Raw genomic sequence first — 20001 nt, forward strand, 5'->3', positions numbered from 1 at the left:
ATGCTGAATCAAACCTCAGCCACTGCATTTCTCCTCCTGGGAGTCACAGACATCCAAGCACTGCAGCCTTATCTCTTCGTGGTTTTCCTTGCAATTTACGTGGTCAGTGTGGTTGGCAATGGAGCAGTCCTCCTGGTTGTCGTCTCTGATCCAAGACTCCATTTACCCATGTATTTCTTCCTGGGAAATCTGTCGTGTCTAGATATCTGCTACTCCACGGTGACACTGCCAAAGATGCTGGAGAACTTCTTCTCTACACACAAGGCAATTTCCTTCTTGGGATGCATAAGCCAGCTTCACTTCTTCCACTTCCTGGGCAGCACGGAGGCCATGCTGTTGGCCGTGATGGCCTTTGACCGCTTTGTGGCCATCTGCAGGCCACTGCATTACTCTGTCATCATGAATTACCAGCTCTGTACCCGGATGGCTGTCACGGTCTGGACCATTGGTTTTTTCCATGCCCTGTTGCACTCCATGATGACCTCTCGCTTGAACTTCTGTGGTTCTCATCAGATCCATCACTTCTTCTGTGATGTCAAGCCTTTGCTGGAGTTGGCCTGTGGGAACACGGAGCTCAACCAGTGGCTTCTCAACACGGTTACCGGGACCATTGCCATGGGCCCCTTCTTCCTAACACTTCTCTCCTACTTCTCCATAATCATCTCTCTTTTCTCCAAAACCCACTCCTGTAGTGCGCTCCGCAAAGCACTGTCCACGTGTGCCTCTCACTTCATGGTGGTCATTCTTCTCTATGTTCCTGTTATCTTCACTTACATATCTCCTACCTCAGGCAGCTCCATGGACCAGGACCAGGTCGCTGCCATCATGTACACTGTGGTCACTCCTATGCTGAACCCACTGATCTATACACTAAGGAACAAGGACGTGAAGGCTGCCTTGAGTAGTATCTTCACAAGGAGGGGCCACCTGAACACATCTAGAGCACACTTCTAAGTCAGGAATCAACAGGAGATGATAAAGTTGGTGTGTGAGCTTAGACTGCTTCTCAGATCATGTACAATATGTATAACAGGTCGAGCTGTCCAAAGAAAAGATAAATGGGAAGTCCAGCCTGATTGTGTTAACCAAAGCATTCCTAGGTAACATAATGGAAACATGAGCCCATTGGACACCAACCATGGAATCCTAATGTTCAATTTTTGTTTGGAATATCAGTTAATGAAACTTATTTTTTTTATGTATTCTTATGGATTCTCTAAAGAAGTCAGGAATAGAAATATGCCTATATTAACTGTATGTCAGTACACAAATACTACCCAGGGATGTTTATCTTTTTTTCTTTTTAAGTTTTTATTTATACATGAGAGAGAGACAGAGAGAGAGAGACACAGAGCTTGAGAATGGGAGAGGCAATGAGGCAGAGACAGAATCTGAAGCATGCTACAGGCTCTGAGTTGTCAGCACAGAGCCTGAGGCGGGGCTTGAACATAGGAACAGTGGGATCATGACCTGAGCGGAAGTCAGAGTCTTAATGGATTGAACCACCCAGGTGCCCCAGGGCTATTTATCTTTGTGGTCCTTCTCAGTTAATGTATTTAAATGTGAGCAATAAAATTCTTATGCTGTTATATTTTGAGGAGTTGAATTTAACCACTGATAATAAGAAATGGTAATTTACAAATGAGTTAAAAGGAAGTTTCAACCAGTACATCATGACTTCTTTTTTCCCTAACCTAGAGACAAGTAAGTCCTTAAAACAAATGATTTAAGCACTAACTGACAGGGAGAAAATAGACAATTGCTTATCTAAAGTGTTGTGGATCCTCTATCTCCAGAGATTTTTTAAAGTCAACTAGATAAACTGTACAGGATGGCTATTAAACATTGTTGAAAGTGGGGACAGAATGAAATTAAAATTTCTGAATCCCTCACTAGCTAATCAGTTGGCAATTTTTCCCTCAGTGTTTGCTCATGGAAAATATTGAGTTTCAAAACACTTCCTATTTTTTTTTTTTGGTTTTACTATTTCTATGACAATTTCCAGTGACTGTTATGATGCAATATGACATAATACTGATGAAATGTGCAGAATTTATCAAAATGTTGTCTTGTTTTCCTTACTTGTCACCAAACCCAAATGTAACAAAAACAACTAAGTCATAATTGCTGAGACATTTCTGGAGCTAATGTCGGGAGGCACTGTGTTCCCCATTTTCTAAATCCCAGGGGTGGTTTCTGTGCATGAGGGATGGTGGGAGAAGCATTTATGACTATTTATAGATGCAGGTGAAGACTGTGACAGGCCTTGATGAGCTCAGGGACTGACTGTTCAAATTCTCTGCATCCACTTTTGTGAACACAAACAATGTGGTTTGATCTCATCCACTGTTTTTAGTCCCCAAATTCTACTTTTGTTTATAAAAAAAAAAAATAAAATGTGTCTGTGGAGAAGACATTTCTACCCTGAACTGTCTCAGCCCCTCATTTCTGTTGATCAGAATTGTTTACAAAATCCAAGCTCCACGCAGGCCGTGAACCAGAGAAGAACACGTCATTATCTGGTTGGCTACTGCTGCCTAACACACTAGCATCCCCAAACACAGAAGCTGAAGACACCTACACCAGGAAGTTGCATTCTTCTGAGGCTCGGAATTGACAAGAACAGAGCAGGGCAGGGCTGGTTCTCCTCGATCATGTTTGTGCCGTGGCTGAGCTGACGTGAGCATCCTCGCATGGAAGAGCTGAGAGCTGGCAAAGTCTCTGTCTGGGTCTCCCTTGGTCCACTCTCTCCATGTGGCTGTTCTGTGCTTTTGCAGCATGGAGGCCTCAGGCTTGACACTCTACGTGGGGGCCAACAGACCACGGCAAAAGCTGCCAGTCATCTCTCCAACAAACCCAAGAACCAGTATTGACATCACCTGTACTATTCTCTCTTGGACAAAATGGTCACAGGTCTAACAAACTTTATAGAGAAGAAATCCCTACCTTTCATGGGAAAGAACATCAAAAAAAAATTTGTGGACATATTTAATCCACTCTAGTCCAACTCTAATAATTAACATTGTCTCCACATACAAATCACACGTACTCTCCCTCCAAATAATACTAAAATCTCATCCCGTTGCAGTATTAGTCAGAGTCTATGTCTTTTCACCTACATTGGGTCAAGGTACAGATGAGGCTTGTTGGGTCCAGTTTCTCAAGCTTCATTCCTTTTTTATCTCAAGAACTTCAAACTGATGCGTCCAATTATCTGCCCTAGGTAGACACAGACATACATTTGGGTATGTTATGGAATGTTTTTCAGTCGTGAGAAAAAAAGGAAGTCTCACCATTTGTGAGAATAAAGACAGACCTTGAAGCTCCTTGCTAAATGAAATAAGCAGAGAAAGACAAATACCATATATTTCACGTATACGTGGAATCTAAAAACAGAAAACAAAGAACTGAAACACAAACTGAAAGAGACTCATAGCCATGGAGAACAAACTGGTGGTTGCCAGAGGGCAGGAAGGTGGGTGGATGGGTGCAATAGAAGAAGGGGATTAAGGATACAAACTTCCAGTATAAAACAAATAAATCACAGAGGTTAAAAGTACAGCAGAGGGAATATAGTCAATCATATTTAATAATGTTGTATAGTGACTATACTAACTGTGGTAAACATTCCAAAATGTATATAAATGTTGAATCACAGCGTGACTCCACAGCATGAAATGAATGAGGTATGTGGAAGTGAATTGTGAAGGAGAAAAACGGCAGTGCCTTGGAAGGGAGGGAACCCATTCCATGGAGAGACAAAAGGGAGAGAAAGAGAGAGGGGTTGAGAAAGTGCAGCAGTGAGTTCACACCAGAGCAAAACCTCTCCAGACCACACACTGGGGAGCAACAAATACTGAGTGTCCCAGTTCTTTTTTGCAAACAGCTGTGGAGCTCAAATTCTGAGGTTTTTAAAGTGGGTGACTCTCAGGAGCTGAGCTGTGGTACGTGCTCCTGGGGAGAGGGGAGCTGGCCCCGGAGTGCACAGTGTGGTGTAGGGATCACCAAAGAGCACTGGGAGAGAACAGTCCCCCTCCTGGAGTTCCTGAGAAGAGGGTATGTTGCCTCCCCATGGACAAAAGACCCTGAAAGTGCTACTAAAATGTCTTTCATCAGCAGGGGACAGAGGCACATGCAGAGGGAACATAAACTTTTCTGTGTTTAGTGGTACTACACCGTAGATCCCCTGCACTGTGCAGGCGTGGAACAGTTTTCCAGGGACAAAGGACTTCGTGCAGTGAGGAGAATCTCTATTCCAGTGGAGAGAAACGGGTCTGTGCAGTGCAAGGTCCTTTAAAACTTGAAATAATGAATCCCAGCTCCACGCCAAAGAAACAACATAGGGGAATTGTGGTGCAGGGTGAACTGAAGGCTCTCGCTATTCTGTGAAGGCTTTCTGAAGGCTCTCCAGTCTAGTACCGGAGATTGGTGTGGCACCATTTTCCCCACAAAACCAAAAGGGTGGAACTTCAGAGTGCAGCACAGTAACCCCATGGAGGTAGGACCCACCTACCCAACACCACCCGTCTCCTTTCCAGGTGCCTGCTAACTGCTTATACTGTGGCAGGACTGAGTCTGAGCCAACACTGCCAGCCTCTATCTAGAATGGCACGGGCAGGACCCCACATGACCAAGTGCACTACAAATAGTGAGTCAAAATGACACCTGCAGTTATGGAGGAGATATGACCATCCTTAGCTTTTTTTCTTTCTTATTTTTTACTTTTGTAATCATGCTCATAATTTCTTGTTTGTTTGTTTTTTATTTGCTTTTCTATATTTTGTACAATGAGCCTTATTCTTTTCTATTTCTTTCTTTTTTCTTGACTTCTTTTGTTTTTTACTTTTGTTTTCTTTGGAATCAGCCTTATAATTTTCTGATTATCGGTTGGTTGTTTTCTTTAGGTTTTTCGTTGTGTGTGTGTGTGTGTTCCCTTTCTTGTTTTATTTTTTTAGGGGATGAAGGTTTCTTTATTTTTCCCTTTTTCCAGACTTATTATGAAAACCAAAGCAAAGCACATCTAGTTAAAGTTCCAAACACTCCCCACTGCAAGCAAGGAAGATCTCTGCACAAGGCTGACCAATGGGAAGGAGCAGCCAAAACACAACAGCAGAGAGCACACAGAATACACCAAGAACACTTCCTAAAGGACAGGTCCTGGACAGTGTATGATCCTTTTTACTATAATAGTACACTAGGGGAGAAAACATAACAAGCTTTTAAAACATGCAAGACAAAAACATGGCCAAAATGACAAGACAGAAGTATTCATCCCAAAACACAGGTCAAAAATAAATCACAGCAAGGGACTCGCTCAAAACAGATATAAATAATATATCTGAACAGAAATTTAGAAGAACAGTCATAAGACCACTAACTCAGCTTTAAAAAAGCATAGAAAACACCAGAGAATCCTTTGCTGCAGATCAAAGACCTAGGAATAATCAGGATGAATTTTTAAAATGCTATAACAGTATAGAGGTCCCTCAAAAAACTACAACTAGCGCTTCATAGTTTCACTTCTAGAGGAAACTGGATTTAATTTCAATTGTATTTCATTCTATTTGCAAGTCCATCTATTCATTTTTTTCCTTTTTCTTCATGAATACAGAAAAAGAAAAAAATTATTTTCTGTTTTAACAAAAAAGATTTTTTTCTCCTATATTTTTCATTTTTGTAAACTTTTAAAATTCTATTTTACTTCCATCATTTCATTTTATTCTTTCTTGTATACACTTTTTTTAAATTTTCAAACACTTTCCTTATTTTTTTTCTATCCTTTTTTTCTCTATTCGTCAAGCTTCTTTCAACAACGTGAACAAAACATATCTAAGATCTAGAATCCTTTATTTGTTTTTTGTGTTGTTATTAATTTTTATTTTCATTTTTTTACTTTTAAATTCCTTTTCTTCCTTGAAAATGATAAAATGAAGGAATTCACCCCAAAAGAAAGAAAAGGAAGCAATGACAGAAGGGGACTTAGTCAACAAAGATACAAGCCAGATGTCTGAACCAGAACTTAGAATCCAATCCAATCGTAAGAATACTAGCTGGGGTTGAAAATACAAAAGAATCCCTTTCTGCAGAAATAAAAGAAATAAAATGTAGTCAGAATGAAATAAAAAATGTTGTAACTGAGCTGCAATCTCAAATGTATGCCACAGCAGAAAGGATGACTGAGGCAGAGGAGTGAATCAAGCGACAGAGAAGACAAACTTATGGAGAAAAATGAAGCAGAAAAAAAGAGGGACACTAAGGCAAAAGAGCACAATATAAAATTAGAGAACTCAGTGATTCATTAAAAAAGGAATAACATCCAAATCATAGGGGTCCCAGGAGATGAAGAGAGAGAAAAGGGCATAGAAGGTTTATGTCAACAAAATAGAGTAGAAAACTCTCCTAACCTGGGGAAAGATACAGACATCAAAATCCAGGAAGCACACAGAACTCCCATTAGATTCAACAAAAAACGACCATCAACAAAGCATATTATACTGAAATTCACAAAATACTCAGCCTAGGAAAGAATTATAAAAGCAGGAAGGGAAAAAAAGTCCTTAAACTATAAGAGAAGACAGATCAGGTTTGCAGCAGACCTATTCCCATGAACTTGGCAAGCTAGAAAGGAGTGGCAGGATATATCCACTGTGCTAAATCAGAAAACTATGCAGCCAAGAATTCTTTATCCAGCAAGGTTATCATTCAAAATAGAAGGAGAGGTAAAAAGTTTCCCAGACAAATAAAAATTACAGGAGTTTGTGACCACTAAATCAGCCCTGCAAGAAATATTAAAGGGGGCTTTATGAGGCGACAAAAGATGAAAAAATAAAAATAAAAAAGACCAAAAGCAACAAAGACTGTAAAGGACCAGAGAACACCGCCAGAAGTTCAATCTACAGGCAACGTAATGGCAATAAATTCACACCTTTCAGGACTCATTCTAAATATCAATGGACTAAACGCTCCAATCAAAAGACATAGGATAACAGAGTGGATAAGAAAACAAGACCCATCTATATGCTGTTTACAACAGACCCATTTTAGATCTAAAGGCACCTACGGATTGAAAGTAAGGGATAGAGAACCATCTATCATGCTAATCGTCTCCAAAAGAAAGCCAGAGTAGCCATACTTTTGTCAGAAAATCTAGATTTTAAAATAAACACTGTAACAAGAGATGAGGAAGGGCATTATATCATAATTAAGGGGTCTATCCAATAAGAAGATCTAACAATTGTAAAAATTTATGCTCCAAAAGTGGCAGTGGCCAAATATTTAAATCAATTAATCACAAACATAAAGAAACTCATCAATAGTAATACCATAATAGGAGGGTATTTCAACACCCCACTTACAACAATGGACAGATCATCTAAACAGAAAATCAACAAGGAAATAATAGCTTTGAATGACACACTGGGCCACATGGACTTCACAGATATATTCAGAACATTTCATCCTAAAGCAGAATATTCTTCTCCGGTGGACATGGAACATTCTCCAAAATAGGTCACACACTGGGACACAAAACAGTCCTCAAGAAGTACCAAAGATTGAGATCATACTGTGCATATTTTCAGACCACAATGCTATGAAACTCGAAATCAAACATAAGAAAAAATTTGGAAAGAAAACAAATACTTGGAGACCAAACAACATCCTACTAAGGAATGAATGACTAACCAGGAAGTTAAAGAGGAAATTAAAAAGTACATGGAAGCCAAAGGAAATGATAACACCACAGCCTAAAACCTCTGAGATGCAGCAAAGATGGTCATAAGAGGGAAGTATATACCAATTGAGGCCATCCTAAAGAAGAAAAAAAGGTCGCAGATATACAACCTAACCATACACCTCAAACACCTGGGAAAAAAACAGCAAATAAAACCCCAAACCAGCAGAAGACATGAAATAATAAAGATTAAAGCAGAAATCAATACTATTTAAAAAAAAAAAACAGTAGAAGGGATCAATCAAACCAGGAGCTAGTTCTTTCAAAGAATTAACAAAAATTGATAAACCCCTAGCCAGTTTGATCAAAAAGAAAAAGGGAAGGACCCAAATAAATAAAATCAAGAAAGAAAGAAGAGAGATTACAACCAACACTGCAGAAACACAAACAATAATAGGAGAATATTATGAGAAATTATACACCAAAACAATTAGCAATCTGGAAGAAAGGGACAAATTCCTAGAAACATAAACTACCAAAACTGAAACAAAAAGAAATAGAAAAGTGGAACAGACCCATACCAGTAAAGGAATCGAATCAGTAATCAAAAATCTCCCAACAAGCAAGAGTCCAGGGCCAGATGGCTTTCCAGGGGAATTCTACCAAACATTTAAAGATTTAACACACCTGTTCTTTTGGGGCTGTTTCAAAAAATAGACATGGAAGGAAACTCATTCTACAAGGCCAGCATTACCTTGATTCCAAAGCCGGACAGAGACCCCACTAAAACGGATAACTACAGACCAATTTCCCTGATGAACATGGAGGAAAGAATCCTTAACAAGTTACTAGCCAACTGGATCCAACAATACATTAAAAGAATTATTCACAATGACCAAGTGGGATTTACGCCTGGGATGCAGGGCTGGTTCAATATCTGCAAAACAATCAATGTGATACATCACATTAATAAAAGAAAGGACAAGAACCACATGATCCTCTCAATAGACGCAGAGAAAGCATTGGACAAAATACAGCACCTTTTCTTGATAAAAACCCTCAAGAAAGTAGCGTTAGAAGGATCATACCTCAAGATCATAAAGCCATATATGAAAGACCCACCGCTAATATCTTCATCAAAACCTGAGAGCTTTCCCCCTAAGGTCAGGAACACGACAGGGATGCCCTCTCTCACCACTGTTATTCAACATAGTGTTGGAAATCCTAGCCTCAGCAGTCAGACAACACAAAGGAATAAAAGGCATCCAAATAGGCAAGGAGGAATTCAGACTTGCACTCTTCACAGATGACATGATACTCTATGGAAAACCCAAAAGATCCCACCAAAAAAAAAAAACTGCTAGAGTGGATCCATGAATTTAGCAAAGTCATAGGATATAAAATCAATGCACAGAAATCAGTTGCATTCCTACACACCACAATGAAGCAACAGAAAGAGAAATCAAGGAATTGACCTCATTGACAATTGAACCAAAAACCATAAAATACCTAGGAATAAATCTAACCAAAGAGGTGAAAAATCTATAAACTGAAACCTATAGAAAGCTTTGAAATAAATTGAAGACACCAAAAAATGGAAAAATATTCCATGCTCCTGGACTGTAGAACAAATTTTGTTAAAATGTCAATGCTACCGAAAATAATCTATGTACTCAATGCAATACCTATCAAAATAACACCAGCATTCTTCACAGAGCTAGAAAAAACAATCCTAAAATTTGTATCAAACTAGAAAAGACCCTGAATAGCCAAAGCAATCTTGAAAAAGAAAATGAAAGCAGGAGGCATCACAATCCTGGACGTCAAGATGTATTAGAAAGCTGCAATCAAGACAGTATGGTATTGGCAAAAAAACAGACACTCAGATCAATGGAGCAGAATAGAGAACCCAGAAATGGACCCACAAACATATGGCCAACTAATTTTGTCAAAGAAAGAAAGAATATCCAATGGAATAAAGACAGTCTCTTCAGCAAGTGGTGCTGGGAAAACTTGACAGTGACAAGCAGAAAAATGAACCTGGACCACTTTGGTACACCAGACACAAAAATAAATTCAAAATAGATGAAATGCCTAAATGTAAGACAGGAAGACATCAAAATCCAAGAAAAGAAAGCAGGCAAAAACCTCTTTGACCTTGGCTGCAGCAACTTCTTACTCAACACATCTCCAGAGGCAAGGGAAACAAAAGCAAAAATGAACTATTGGGACCTCATCAAATAAAAAGATTCTGCACAGCAAGGGAAACAATCAGCAAAATCTAAAGGCAACCAACAGAATGGGAGAAGATATTTGCAAATGACATATCAGATAAAGGGTTAGTATCCAAAATATATAAAGAACTTATCAAACTCAACTCCCAAAAAACAAATAACCCAGTTAAGAAAACGGCAGAAGACATAAATAGACACTTCTTCAAAGAAGACATCCAGATGACTAACAGACCCATGAAAAAAGATTCAACATCACTCATCATAAAGGGAAATACAAACTAAACCCACAATGAGATACCACCTCACACCAGTCAGAATGACTGAAATTAACAACTCAGGCAACAACAGATGTTGGCAAGGATGTGGAGAAAGAGGATCCCTTTTGCATTGCTGGTGAGAATGCAGTCTGGTGCATCTGCTCTGGAAAACAGTATAGAGGTTCCTCAAAAAATTAAAAATAGAACTATCCAATGACCCAGCAATTGTATTACTAGGTATTTATCAAAGGGATATAGGTGGGCTATTTCAAAGGAGCACATTCACCCCAAGGTTTTTGGCAACTCTATGGACAATAGCCAATGTGTGGAAAGAGCACAAAGCCCATCAACAGATGAATGGATAAAGAAGATGTGGTATATATACACTATGGAGTATTACTAGGCAATGAAAAAGAATGAAATCTTGCTATTTGCAGCTATATGGATGGGACTAGAGGGTATTATGCTAAATGAAATTAGTCACTCAGAGAAACACAAATATCATATGAATTCAGTCATATGAGGAATTTAAGATACAAAACAGAGGAACATAAGGGATGGGAAGCAAAAATAATATAAAAAGAGGGTGGGGGCAACACATAAGAGACTCTTACATATAGAGAACAAACAGAGGGTTGTTGGAGGAGTTGTGGGGGCGGGGGCAGGCTACATGGGTAAGGGGCATTAAGGAAGACATTTGTTGGGAGGAGCACTGGGTGTTATAAACAGAGGATGAATCACTGGAATCTACTCCTGAAATCATTGTCACACTATATGCTAACTACGTTGGATGTACATTTAATTAATTAATTAATTAATATATATATAGGTGCAGTTATAAGAATGGTACTGTCAAATTGCCTTCCATAAATATTGGAGGGCAATTCCTACCATAAATATATGAATGCCTTTGTCATTGTCTTGCCAATATGTCAACCTTTGATATTTGTCAAGCTGACAGCTGAAAAATAGTATTTAATTTTATTTTTAATTTACATTTCCCTTAGTAGGAAGTTTTAAAAATTTTCGTGTTTAAGACACATTTGTATTTTTATTTTTTGTGAATTGTTTACTCATAAATTATGTTGATTCTTAAAAAACAAACAAAAAACTACAACTAGAATGACCCTATCACCCAGCAAATGCAACACTAGGTATTCATCCTAAGGATACAAAAATGCTACTTCAATGGGGTAATTGCACCCCAATGTTTATAGCAGCACTACCAACAATAGCCAAATTATGGCAAGAACCCAAAAGTCCATCGAATGTCGAGTGAATAAAGAAGATGTGGTATATATATGCAAGGGAATATTACTTGGCGATCCAAAAGAATGAAATCTTGCCATTTGCAACAAGGTGGATGGAATTAGAGGGTATTATACTAAGCAAACTAAGTCAGAGAAAGACGAACATCATATGATTTCACTCATAAGTGGGTTTTCAGGGTAAAATGGTGACCATATGGGAAGGAAAAAAAAATAGAAAGGGAAACACACGACAAGAGACTCTTAATGATAGAGAACAAACTGAGGGTTGCTGGAGGGGAGGTTTGTGGAGGTATGGGCTAATTGGGCAAGGGGCATTAAGGACGGCACTTGTTAGGCTGAGCACTGGGTGTTGTATACAGGTGATGAATCACTAAATTCTACTCCTGAAACCATTATTACACTGTATGTTAACTAACTTCTATTTAAATAAATATAAAATAAAAATCAGAGAGGGAGGCAAACCATAAAAGACTCTTAACTACAGTAACAAACTGAGGAGGTGGGTAGGGGATGGGCTAAATGGGGGATGGGAATTAAGGAGGTTACTTGTTGGGATGAGCACCGGGTATCATATGTAAGTGATGTATCACTGGGTTCTACTCATGAAACCCATACTACACTGTATGTTAACAAACTTGAATTTAAATGAATACATTAAAATATATTAAAAAAAAAAAACAAAGTTACTGAGAATTTCAAGATGATAAGAAAAAAGCTTTAAATGTGTGGGGACTGCAGTCACATGCCCATGAAGATGACCATATAATAAAAGAATATTGAGGAAAATTTTGTTTTGACTTGAGGAGGAAAATAACTTATAAACAAGACCTCAGAGAGACAAAACATAAAGAGAAAATGTGCTAGGCATGACTTCATCAAAATATCAGATTTCTAGACATCTGTGGGAATTGTAGATAAAATTGAGGTGGGCAGTATTTTGAAAGAATGGATCGGGGCACCTGGGTGGCTCAGTCGGTTAAGCGTCTGACTTCAGCTCAGGTCACGATCTCACGGTCCGTGAGTTCAAGCCCCGCGTCGGGCTCTGGGCTGATGATGGCCCAGAGCCTGGAGCCTGCTTCCGATTCTGTGTCTCCCTCTCTCTCTGACCCTCCCCCGTTCATGCTCTGTCTCTCTCTGTCTCAAAAATAAATAAACGTTAAAAAAAAAATTAAAAAAAAAAAAAAAAGAATGGACCACACTGCAGTTAGCTGCAGAACTGGACTCTTAGTTTGAACACCAGTCACACAATTTATTACAAAGCAGGGACATTCAATGGCAGGGAAATAAGTTGACAGTACACTCTGAGCATTCTCTCCACACTCAAGTGTCAACAATGTGAGACAAAGGAAGCATTCATGATATTCATAGTGGTGGCCATCCCACCACATATATGAAAGTCAAATCACACTGTACACTTGAAACATATACAACTATACTTGTCAATGATTCCTCAGTAACATTGGGAGAAAACAGCAAAATTACTTAAATCATTTAAGCTCCCCTTTTCTTATAACGAGGAATGATTTTAGTACTTCTCATGCTGGGTGTTTGGAAGAAAAAAATGAGCTAATGCCTGTAAGGAACTCAGAAAAACGAGCACAGAGTAAGTGTTTTTTCCATTCTATTTATAGCATATACTTGAACAAGGAATATTATTTTTAAGTTTATTTGTTTATTTTGAAAGAGAGAGAAAGAACACGAGCATGGGGAGGGCAGAGAGAGAGGAGAGAGAGAGAATCGAAAGTGGGCTTTGATCTGTTAGTGTAGAGCTCAAAGCAGGGCTCCATCTCACAAACTATGAGTTAGGGACCTCAGTCAAATTCAAGAGACGATTGCTTTCACAAATACACACAGGCATTCTTTGAGCAAGGAATTTTTAATGTGTGAGTCATACAATGAATTTCTTCAAAGAAACAATAATGGATCTCAACACAAAGCCGGACAGGGTACATGGTGTTTATAACTGTTATAAGAAAGTTTGCATGGATGTCAGATTGCATATATTCCTGGGATGAGGCTCACAGAATATTCTCACTTAAAGGTTGCAGCAAGAAGTGAGGACACACAAGGAGAGACCAGCCTCATTCCTTAGAGAAAGATGTGAGCCTTGGGATGTCTATTTTAAACAAACAAATTTAACACTATTACCAGCAATGAAGAATCTAATTTGGAATAAATAAAAGCAATCCTACTTCTCCTTGTTCCTCTGTCTTGTTTTCCACAGGACCATAGTAAAAATTATGTGGAATGTTAAAGATTATCATCATCTGTACAGGTCAATGGAACATAACTGGCCTCCATTCCTTACCAAACATTGCCAAATTGTTTTCAATTTTTCACAGTTGTTTTTTTTAATTTTTTTTAATGTTTATTTATTTTTGAGACAGAGAGAGACAGAGCATGAACGGGAGAGGCTCAGAGAGAGAGGGAGATACGGAATCCCAAGCAGACTCCAGGCTCCAAGCTGTCAGCACAGAGCCCGAGGCGGGGCTCGAACTCACAGACCGCGAGATCATGACCTGAGCCGAAGTCGGATGCTTAACCGACAGAGCCACCCAGGCGCCCCTCTCACAAAGTTTTTCAGGGAAGTACCCATGATGACAAAGGAAGAAAAGGTAGTTGAACTAAGAAAACATAGAAGGCCCCTGACAATCCTGCTGTCCACGACTCTGCAAATAATGAAGAAACATAGAAAAGAAAAAGTTGGAGCAGTGGGGGCAAAAAAAAAAAAAAAATGGAACTCAAGATAGCAACACCCAAGAGGAATTGTCTTGAATCGCAAGTATGGGAAAATACCCTGTTTATTCTCACAGCGATCCTGCTCACACCCAGGGGACACTCTCTCCGTGTTTATATGTCTAAGGTCTGTGGCTCCTGAGAGGCAGGAAGAATGTCAGAAGGAGACAAAGACGTTTCTGAACATGAAGAGCTCATGCTGCAATCCCAATATGAACAGTCACTTCAAATATCTTCCTGCCATTTTCAGCTGTTGGGAGTGTAAACCTGCAAAGCTGGGCAGGCTGTGAATCCGACAATCAGGTAAGAGAATGCCTTAGGACTCGGGCTGAGAGGACCCCATATTTTCTGCATGCTTGTTTATATGCAAGTAAGCGCCCAGATCTAGAGCTGGTTTCCTATTTTATGATGGATTCCCCATTGCATTTGTGGATTGTGAAGGCTCTTTATACACTTCTTTGCCATATCTCATTCTCAACTCAGCAGGCCTGGTTCTCTAAATATTCTCCAGAGTAAATATGTAATCTCTCAGCGTTAAAATTGCAGTGAAATAAATGACTGAGTAAGGAAAAGTCTGATTAGAAATTGTCTTTAATGTTAGAAAAAGGTTTCTTCCCCAAATGAATTTTTGATCCAATTTTGTTTGGTGAGTCAGAGAACCCAAAATGATATTTGCCATAACATTTGTATCTTACATAGGAAAGGTAAGATTAACAGGGTGCAAAACATACTGTCAAAGAAAGCTACTCTGACCTGCATGAAGCCAGCCTTTTACGGAGGTACAGCACAGATCGGGTATGTTCTTTAAATTCCTTCAACTCTACGGCCTAGAATCCTCCAAGCTATGGAGAAGTACTGCCTCATTAACCCACTCCTTTATTCCTCTCACATCAAATCTTTCTATTCTCCTCTCAGGGATTTCCCAAGCTTAGAAAAAAAATTCCCCTTTTTGTAGGAGGCACCCCATGTCTGCATCTCCATTCAGATTTCCTTCCATTGTTTTCATTCTCTCCTTGTCTATATTCCTTAGTTAAAACCCTTCAGGGGCTTTCTTACAAGGTCTGGAGGTAGCAGTCTGGACACCCATTCAAGTTTTCTCAGAAGGTAGATGTGCAGACCCAGAGAAGATGGTAGGTTGGCTATGTGCTCTGAGTCTCTGGGAGAAAGAAACATATTAATGATAATCAAATGAGGGGGAAAAATGGTGGACCAATGGCCCATAACCAACAGTTCACCATAATATCTAATAGTCTAATGAGGCAAATCCTATAAAAGGTCTGATGTGGGAACTGTGTAAAACAACAATGCCCTCCCTCAAAGTACCCATTGTGTAGACAGGAAAATCCTCAACTACAAAGTCTCTGATTCTCAACAGAGGTACGCTCCATAGAGTAATTCATCCTTTCTCTTAAGTGATGCTGAATCAAACCTCAGTCACTGCATTTCTCCTCCTGGGAGTCACAGACATCCAAGCACTGCAGCCTTATCTCTTCGTGGTTTTCCTTGCAATTTACGTGGTCAGTGTGGTTGGCAATGGAGCAGTCCTCCTGGTTGTGTCTCTGATCCAAGACTCCATTTACCCATGTATTTCTTCCTGGGAAATCTGTCGTGTCTAGATATCTGCTACTCCACGGTGACACTGCCAAAGATGCTGGAGAACTTCTTCTCTACACACAAGGCAATTTCCTTCTTGGGATGCATAAGCCAGCTTCACTTCTTCCACTTCCTGGGCAGCACGGAGGCCATGCTGTTGGCCGTGATGGCCTTTGACCGCTTTGTGGCCATCTGCAGGCCACTGCATTACTCTGTCATCATGAATTACCAGCTCTGTACCCGGATGGCTGTCACGGTCTGGACCATTGGTTTTTTCCATGCCCTGTTGCACTCCATGATGACCTCTCGCTTGAACTTCTGTGGTTCTCATCAGATCCATCACTTCTTCTGTGATGTCAAGCCTTTGCTGGAGTTGGCCTGCGGGAACACGGAGCTCAACCAGTGGCTTCTCAACACGGTTACCGGGACCATTGCCATGGGCCCCTTCTTCCTAACACTTCTCTCCTACTTCTCCATAATCATCTCTCTTTTCTCCAAGACCCACTCCTGTAGTGCGCTCCGCAAAGCACTGTCCACGTGTGCCTCTCACTTCATGGTGGTCATTGTTTTCTATGCTCCTGTTATCTTCATTTACATCCGCCCAGTCTCAGGCAGCTCCATGGACCAGGACCAGGTCGCTGCCATCATGTACACTGTGGTCACTCCTATGCTGAACCCACTGATCTATACACTGAGGAACAAGGACGTGAAGGCTGCCTTGAGTAGTGTCTTCACAAGGAGGGGTGACCTGAACACATCTAGAGCACACTTCTAAGACAGGAAGCAATAGGCGATGATGAAGTTGGTGTGTGAGGTTAGACTGCTTCTCAGATCATGTACAGTATGTATAACAGGTCGAGCTGTCCAAAGAAAAAATAATGGGAAAATCTAGCCTGATTATGTTAAATAAAGCATGCCTAGGTAGCGTAATGGAAACATGAAACCATGGGACACCAGCCATAGAATCCTCATGTTCAATTTGTTTTCAGGATGTCACTTCTAAAACTGATTTATGTATTCTTATGAATTCCCTAATAAAATCAAGGATAGAAATACGTCTACATTACCCATATATTGGGTACATGACTACTACTTAGAGCTGTTTATCTGTTTAGTTCTTCTAAGTTAATGTATTTTAAGGTGAGGAATAAAATTCTTATCCTGTTGTATTTTGAGGTATTGAATTTGAACCACAGTTAATAGGATGAGCAATGGTAATTTACAAAAGAATTAAGGGAATTTTTAATCAGTATGTATCTCTCCAAGCAGGAGGCAAGTAAGTGGTTAAAACAAATGATTTAAGCACTGATAAACATGGATAAATTAGCCAATGGTTTTTCTATGAGTCTTGGAACCTCTATCTCCAGAGATGTTTTTAAGTCAACTGGACAAATGATAAAGGAATGCTCTTAAATATTTCTGAGTGTGGGAACAGACTAGAAAAAAAAACTCAGAATCCCTCTCTAGCTAATTAGTAATTTTATTTTTACCACAATCTTAGTCACAACAAAGGATGAGTTTCAAAACCCTACCTATTTTTCTATTTTCTTTTCCTATTTCTATGATTTTTTCACAGATTATAAATAATGCCGTATGATGTAATACTGGGGAAACGTTCAGAATTCATCAAAATGTTGTGTTTTCCGTACTTGTCACCAAGCCAATACATAGCAAAAGACACTAAGTCATAATTGCTGAGGCATTTCTGGAGTTAATGTTGGGAGGCACTATGTTCCCTACCTTCTAAGTCCTGGGAGCGGCCACTGGGCCTGGGGGATGGTGGGAGAAGCATTTATGACCCAGAAGCTGAAGACACCTATACCAGGAAGTTGCATGCTTCTGAGGCTCAGGAATTGGCAAGAACACAGCAGGGAAGGGCTGGTTCTCCTCGATTATGCTTGTGCCGTGGCTGAGCTGACGTGAGCATCTTCACGTGGAAGAGCTGAGAGCTGGCAAAGTCTCTGTCTGGGTCTCCCTTGGTCCACTCTCTCCATGTGGCTGTTCTGTGCTTTTGCAGCACGGAGGCCTCAGGCTTGACACTCTACGTGGGGGCCAACAGACCACCGCAAAAGCTGCCAGTCATCTCTCCAACAAACTCAAGAACCAGTATTGACATCACCTCTACCATTCTCTCTTGGACAAAATAGTCACAGGCCTAACAAATCAGGAAGAGGAAATCCCCACCTTTAACTGGAAAAAACAAGAAAGATTTTGCAGATATTCTTAATCCACCATAGTCCCAACTCTGACTTCTAATAATTAACATTGTCCCCACATACTTACCCTCCCTCCAAATAATCCTAAAATCTCTTCCCATTACAACATCAGTCAGAATCTGTCTTTTCACCTACATTGGGTCAAGGTATAGATGGGGCTTTTCGGGTACAGTTCCTCAAGTATGTTTGCTTTTGATCTAAAGAACTTCACACTAAAGGGTCAAATTATCTGCCCTAGGTAGAGACAGACATAGATTTAGGTATATTATAGAATATTTTTCACTTGTGAGAAAAAGAGGAAATGCTGGCATTTGTGACAATGTGGATACACCTTCAGGGTATAATGCCAAATGAAATAAGTCAGTCAGAGAAAGAGAAATACCATATCTTTCACTTATGTGTGGAATCTGAAAACACAAAATAAAGAAAAACAAACAAACAAACAGACAGACATACACATAAACAAAGAGAACAAACTGGTGTTTGCCAGAGGGCAGGGAGGTGGGTGGATGGGTGCAATAGGAGAAGGGGATTAAGGGATACACACTCCCAATTATAGAGAAAATAAGTCACAGAGATTTAAAGTACAGTAGAAGGAATACAGTCAACAATATTATAATAACTTCATATGGTGACATATAGTAACTGCAATAATCGTGGTAGGAAATTCCATAATGCATATTTATGTTGAATCACAGTGTAATTCCACAGTGTGAAAGGTATGAGCTGCATGGAAATAAACGGAGGGAGAAAAAACAGCAGTGCTTTGGAGGGGAGGGAACCCATTCTGTGGGGAGACAAAGGGGAGAGAAAGTGAGAGGGGTTGAGAAAGTGTTGCATTTAGTTCATACTAGAAGAAAACCTCTCTGGATACGCACTGGGGAGTGAGAAGTACTGGGTGTCCCAGTTCTTTTTTTGCAGTATGTGGATTTCAAATTCTGAGATTTTGGAAGTGGGTGACTTTCTCAGGAGCGGAGTTGTGGCATCTGCTCCTGGGGAGAAGGAAACTGGCTCATAGTGCATAGTGTGGTGTAGCAATCTCTGGGGTGAACCGGAAAAGAGTAGTCCTCTTCCTGGAGTGCTTGGAAAGAGGGTATATTGCCTCACCAAGGACAAAAGGCTCTGCAAGTGCCAGTAAAAGGTCTTTCATCAGAAGGGGACAGAGGCTCACCTTGGAGGAAAATAACCTTTGCTGCATTTAGCAGTAGTACCCCCAAATATTCCATGCCATGCACAGGTGTGGGACAGTTTTTCAGGGACAAAGGAATTCATATAGTGTGGACAGTCTCTACTCCAAGGTAGAGAAGTGTGTCCGTGCAGTGCAAGGTCCTTTAAATCTTCAAATATTGAATCCCAGCTGTACAGGTAACACAATGGCACTAAATTCATAACTTTCTATAATCACTCTGCATGTAAATGGACTAAATACTCCAATTAGAGACAGGGTTGAATGGATGAAAAAACAAAAACAACATGCATCTATATGCTGCCTACAAGAGACTCACTTTAGCCCTAAGGACATCTGCAGATTGAAAGTGAGGGGATGGAGAACCATCCATCATGCTAAGGACAAAAAGAACTTTGGAGTAGCCATATCTGTATCAGAAAAAAACAGACCTTATTTTTTTTTAATGTTTCTATATTAATTTTTGAGAGAGAGGGAGCACAAGCAGAGGGGTGGGACAGAAAGAGAGACACACAGAAATTGAAGCAGGCTCCAGGCTTTGAGCTATCAGCACAAAGCCCAATGTGAGGTTCAAACCCACAGACTGTAAGATCATGACCCCAGCTGAAGTCAGATGCCCAATCAACTGGGCCACCCAGGATCCTAAAACAAACAAGATTTTAAAACAACTGTAACATGAGATGAAGGGCATTAGATCACAATTAAGGGGACTATCCAGCAAGAAGATCTGACAATTATAAATATTTATGTCTCCAACTTGGTACACCTAAATATATAAATCAATTAATCACAAACATAAAGAAACTCATTGATAATAATACAAAAAAGTAGGGACC

At 39.9% G+C, this 20001-nt stretch overlaps 1 protein-coding gene and 1 pseudogene across 1 annotated transcript; both read left to right on the forward strand.

Moving 5' to 3' along the window:
* LOC124529406 (olfactory receptor 12D2-like) lies at window positions 1–954 on the forward strand. Its single transcript, XM_047103308.1, has one exon. The coding sequence runs from the start codon at window positions 1–3 to the stop codon at window positions 952–954; it is 954 nt and encodes a 317-aa protein (XP_046959264.1).
* A 14631-nt stretch (window positions 955–15585) lies between these two features.
* LOC124529422 (olfactory receptor 12D2-like) lies at window positions 15586–16538 on the forward strand (annotated as a pseudogene).
* Window positions 16539–20001: the final 3463 nt, after the last annotated feature.

Source organism: Lynx rufus, unplaced genomic scaffold (assembly GCF_022079265.1).
Source record: "Lynx rufus isolate CCGP_SWC_20201006 ecotype Redwood Valley unplaced genomic scaffold, mLynRuf1.p SCAF_6, whole genome shotgun sequence".
NCBI lineage: Eukaryota > Metazoa > Chordata > Mammalia > Carnivora > Felidae > Lynx > Lynx rufus.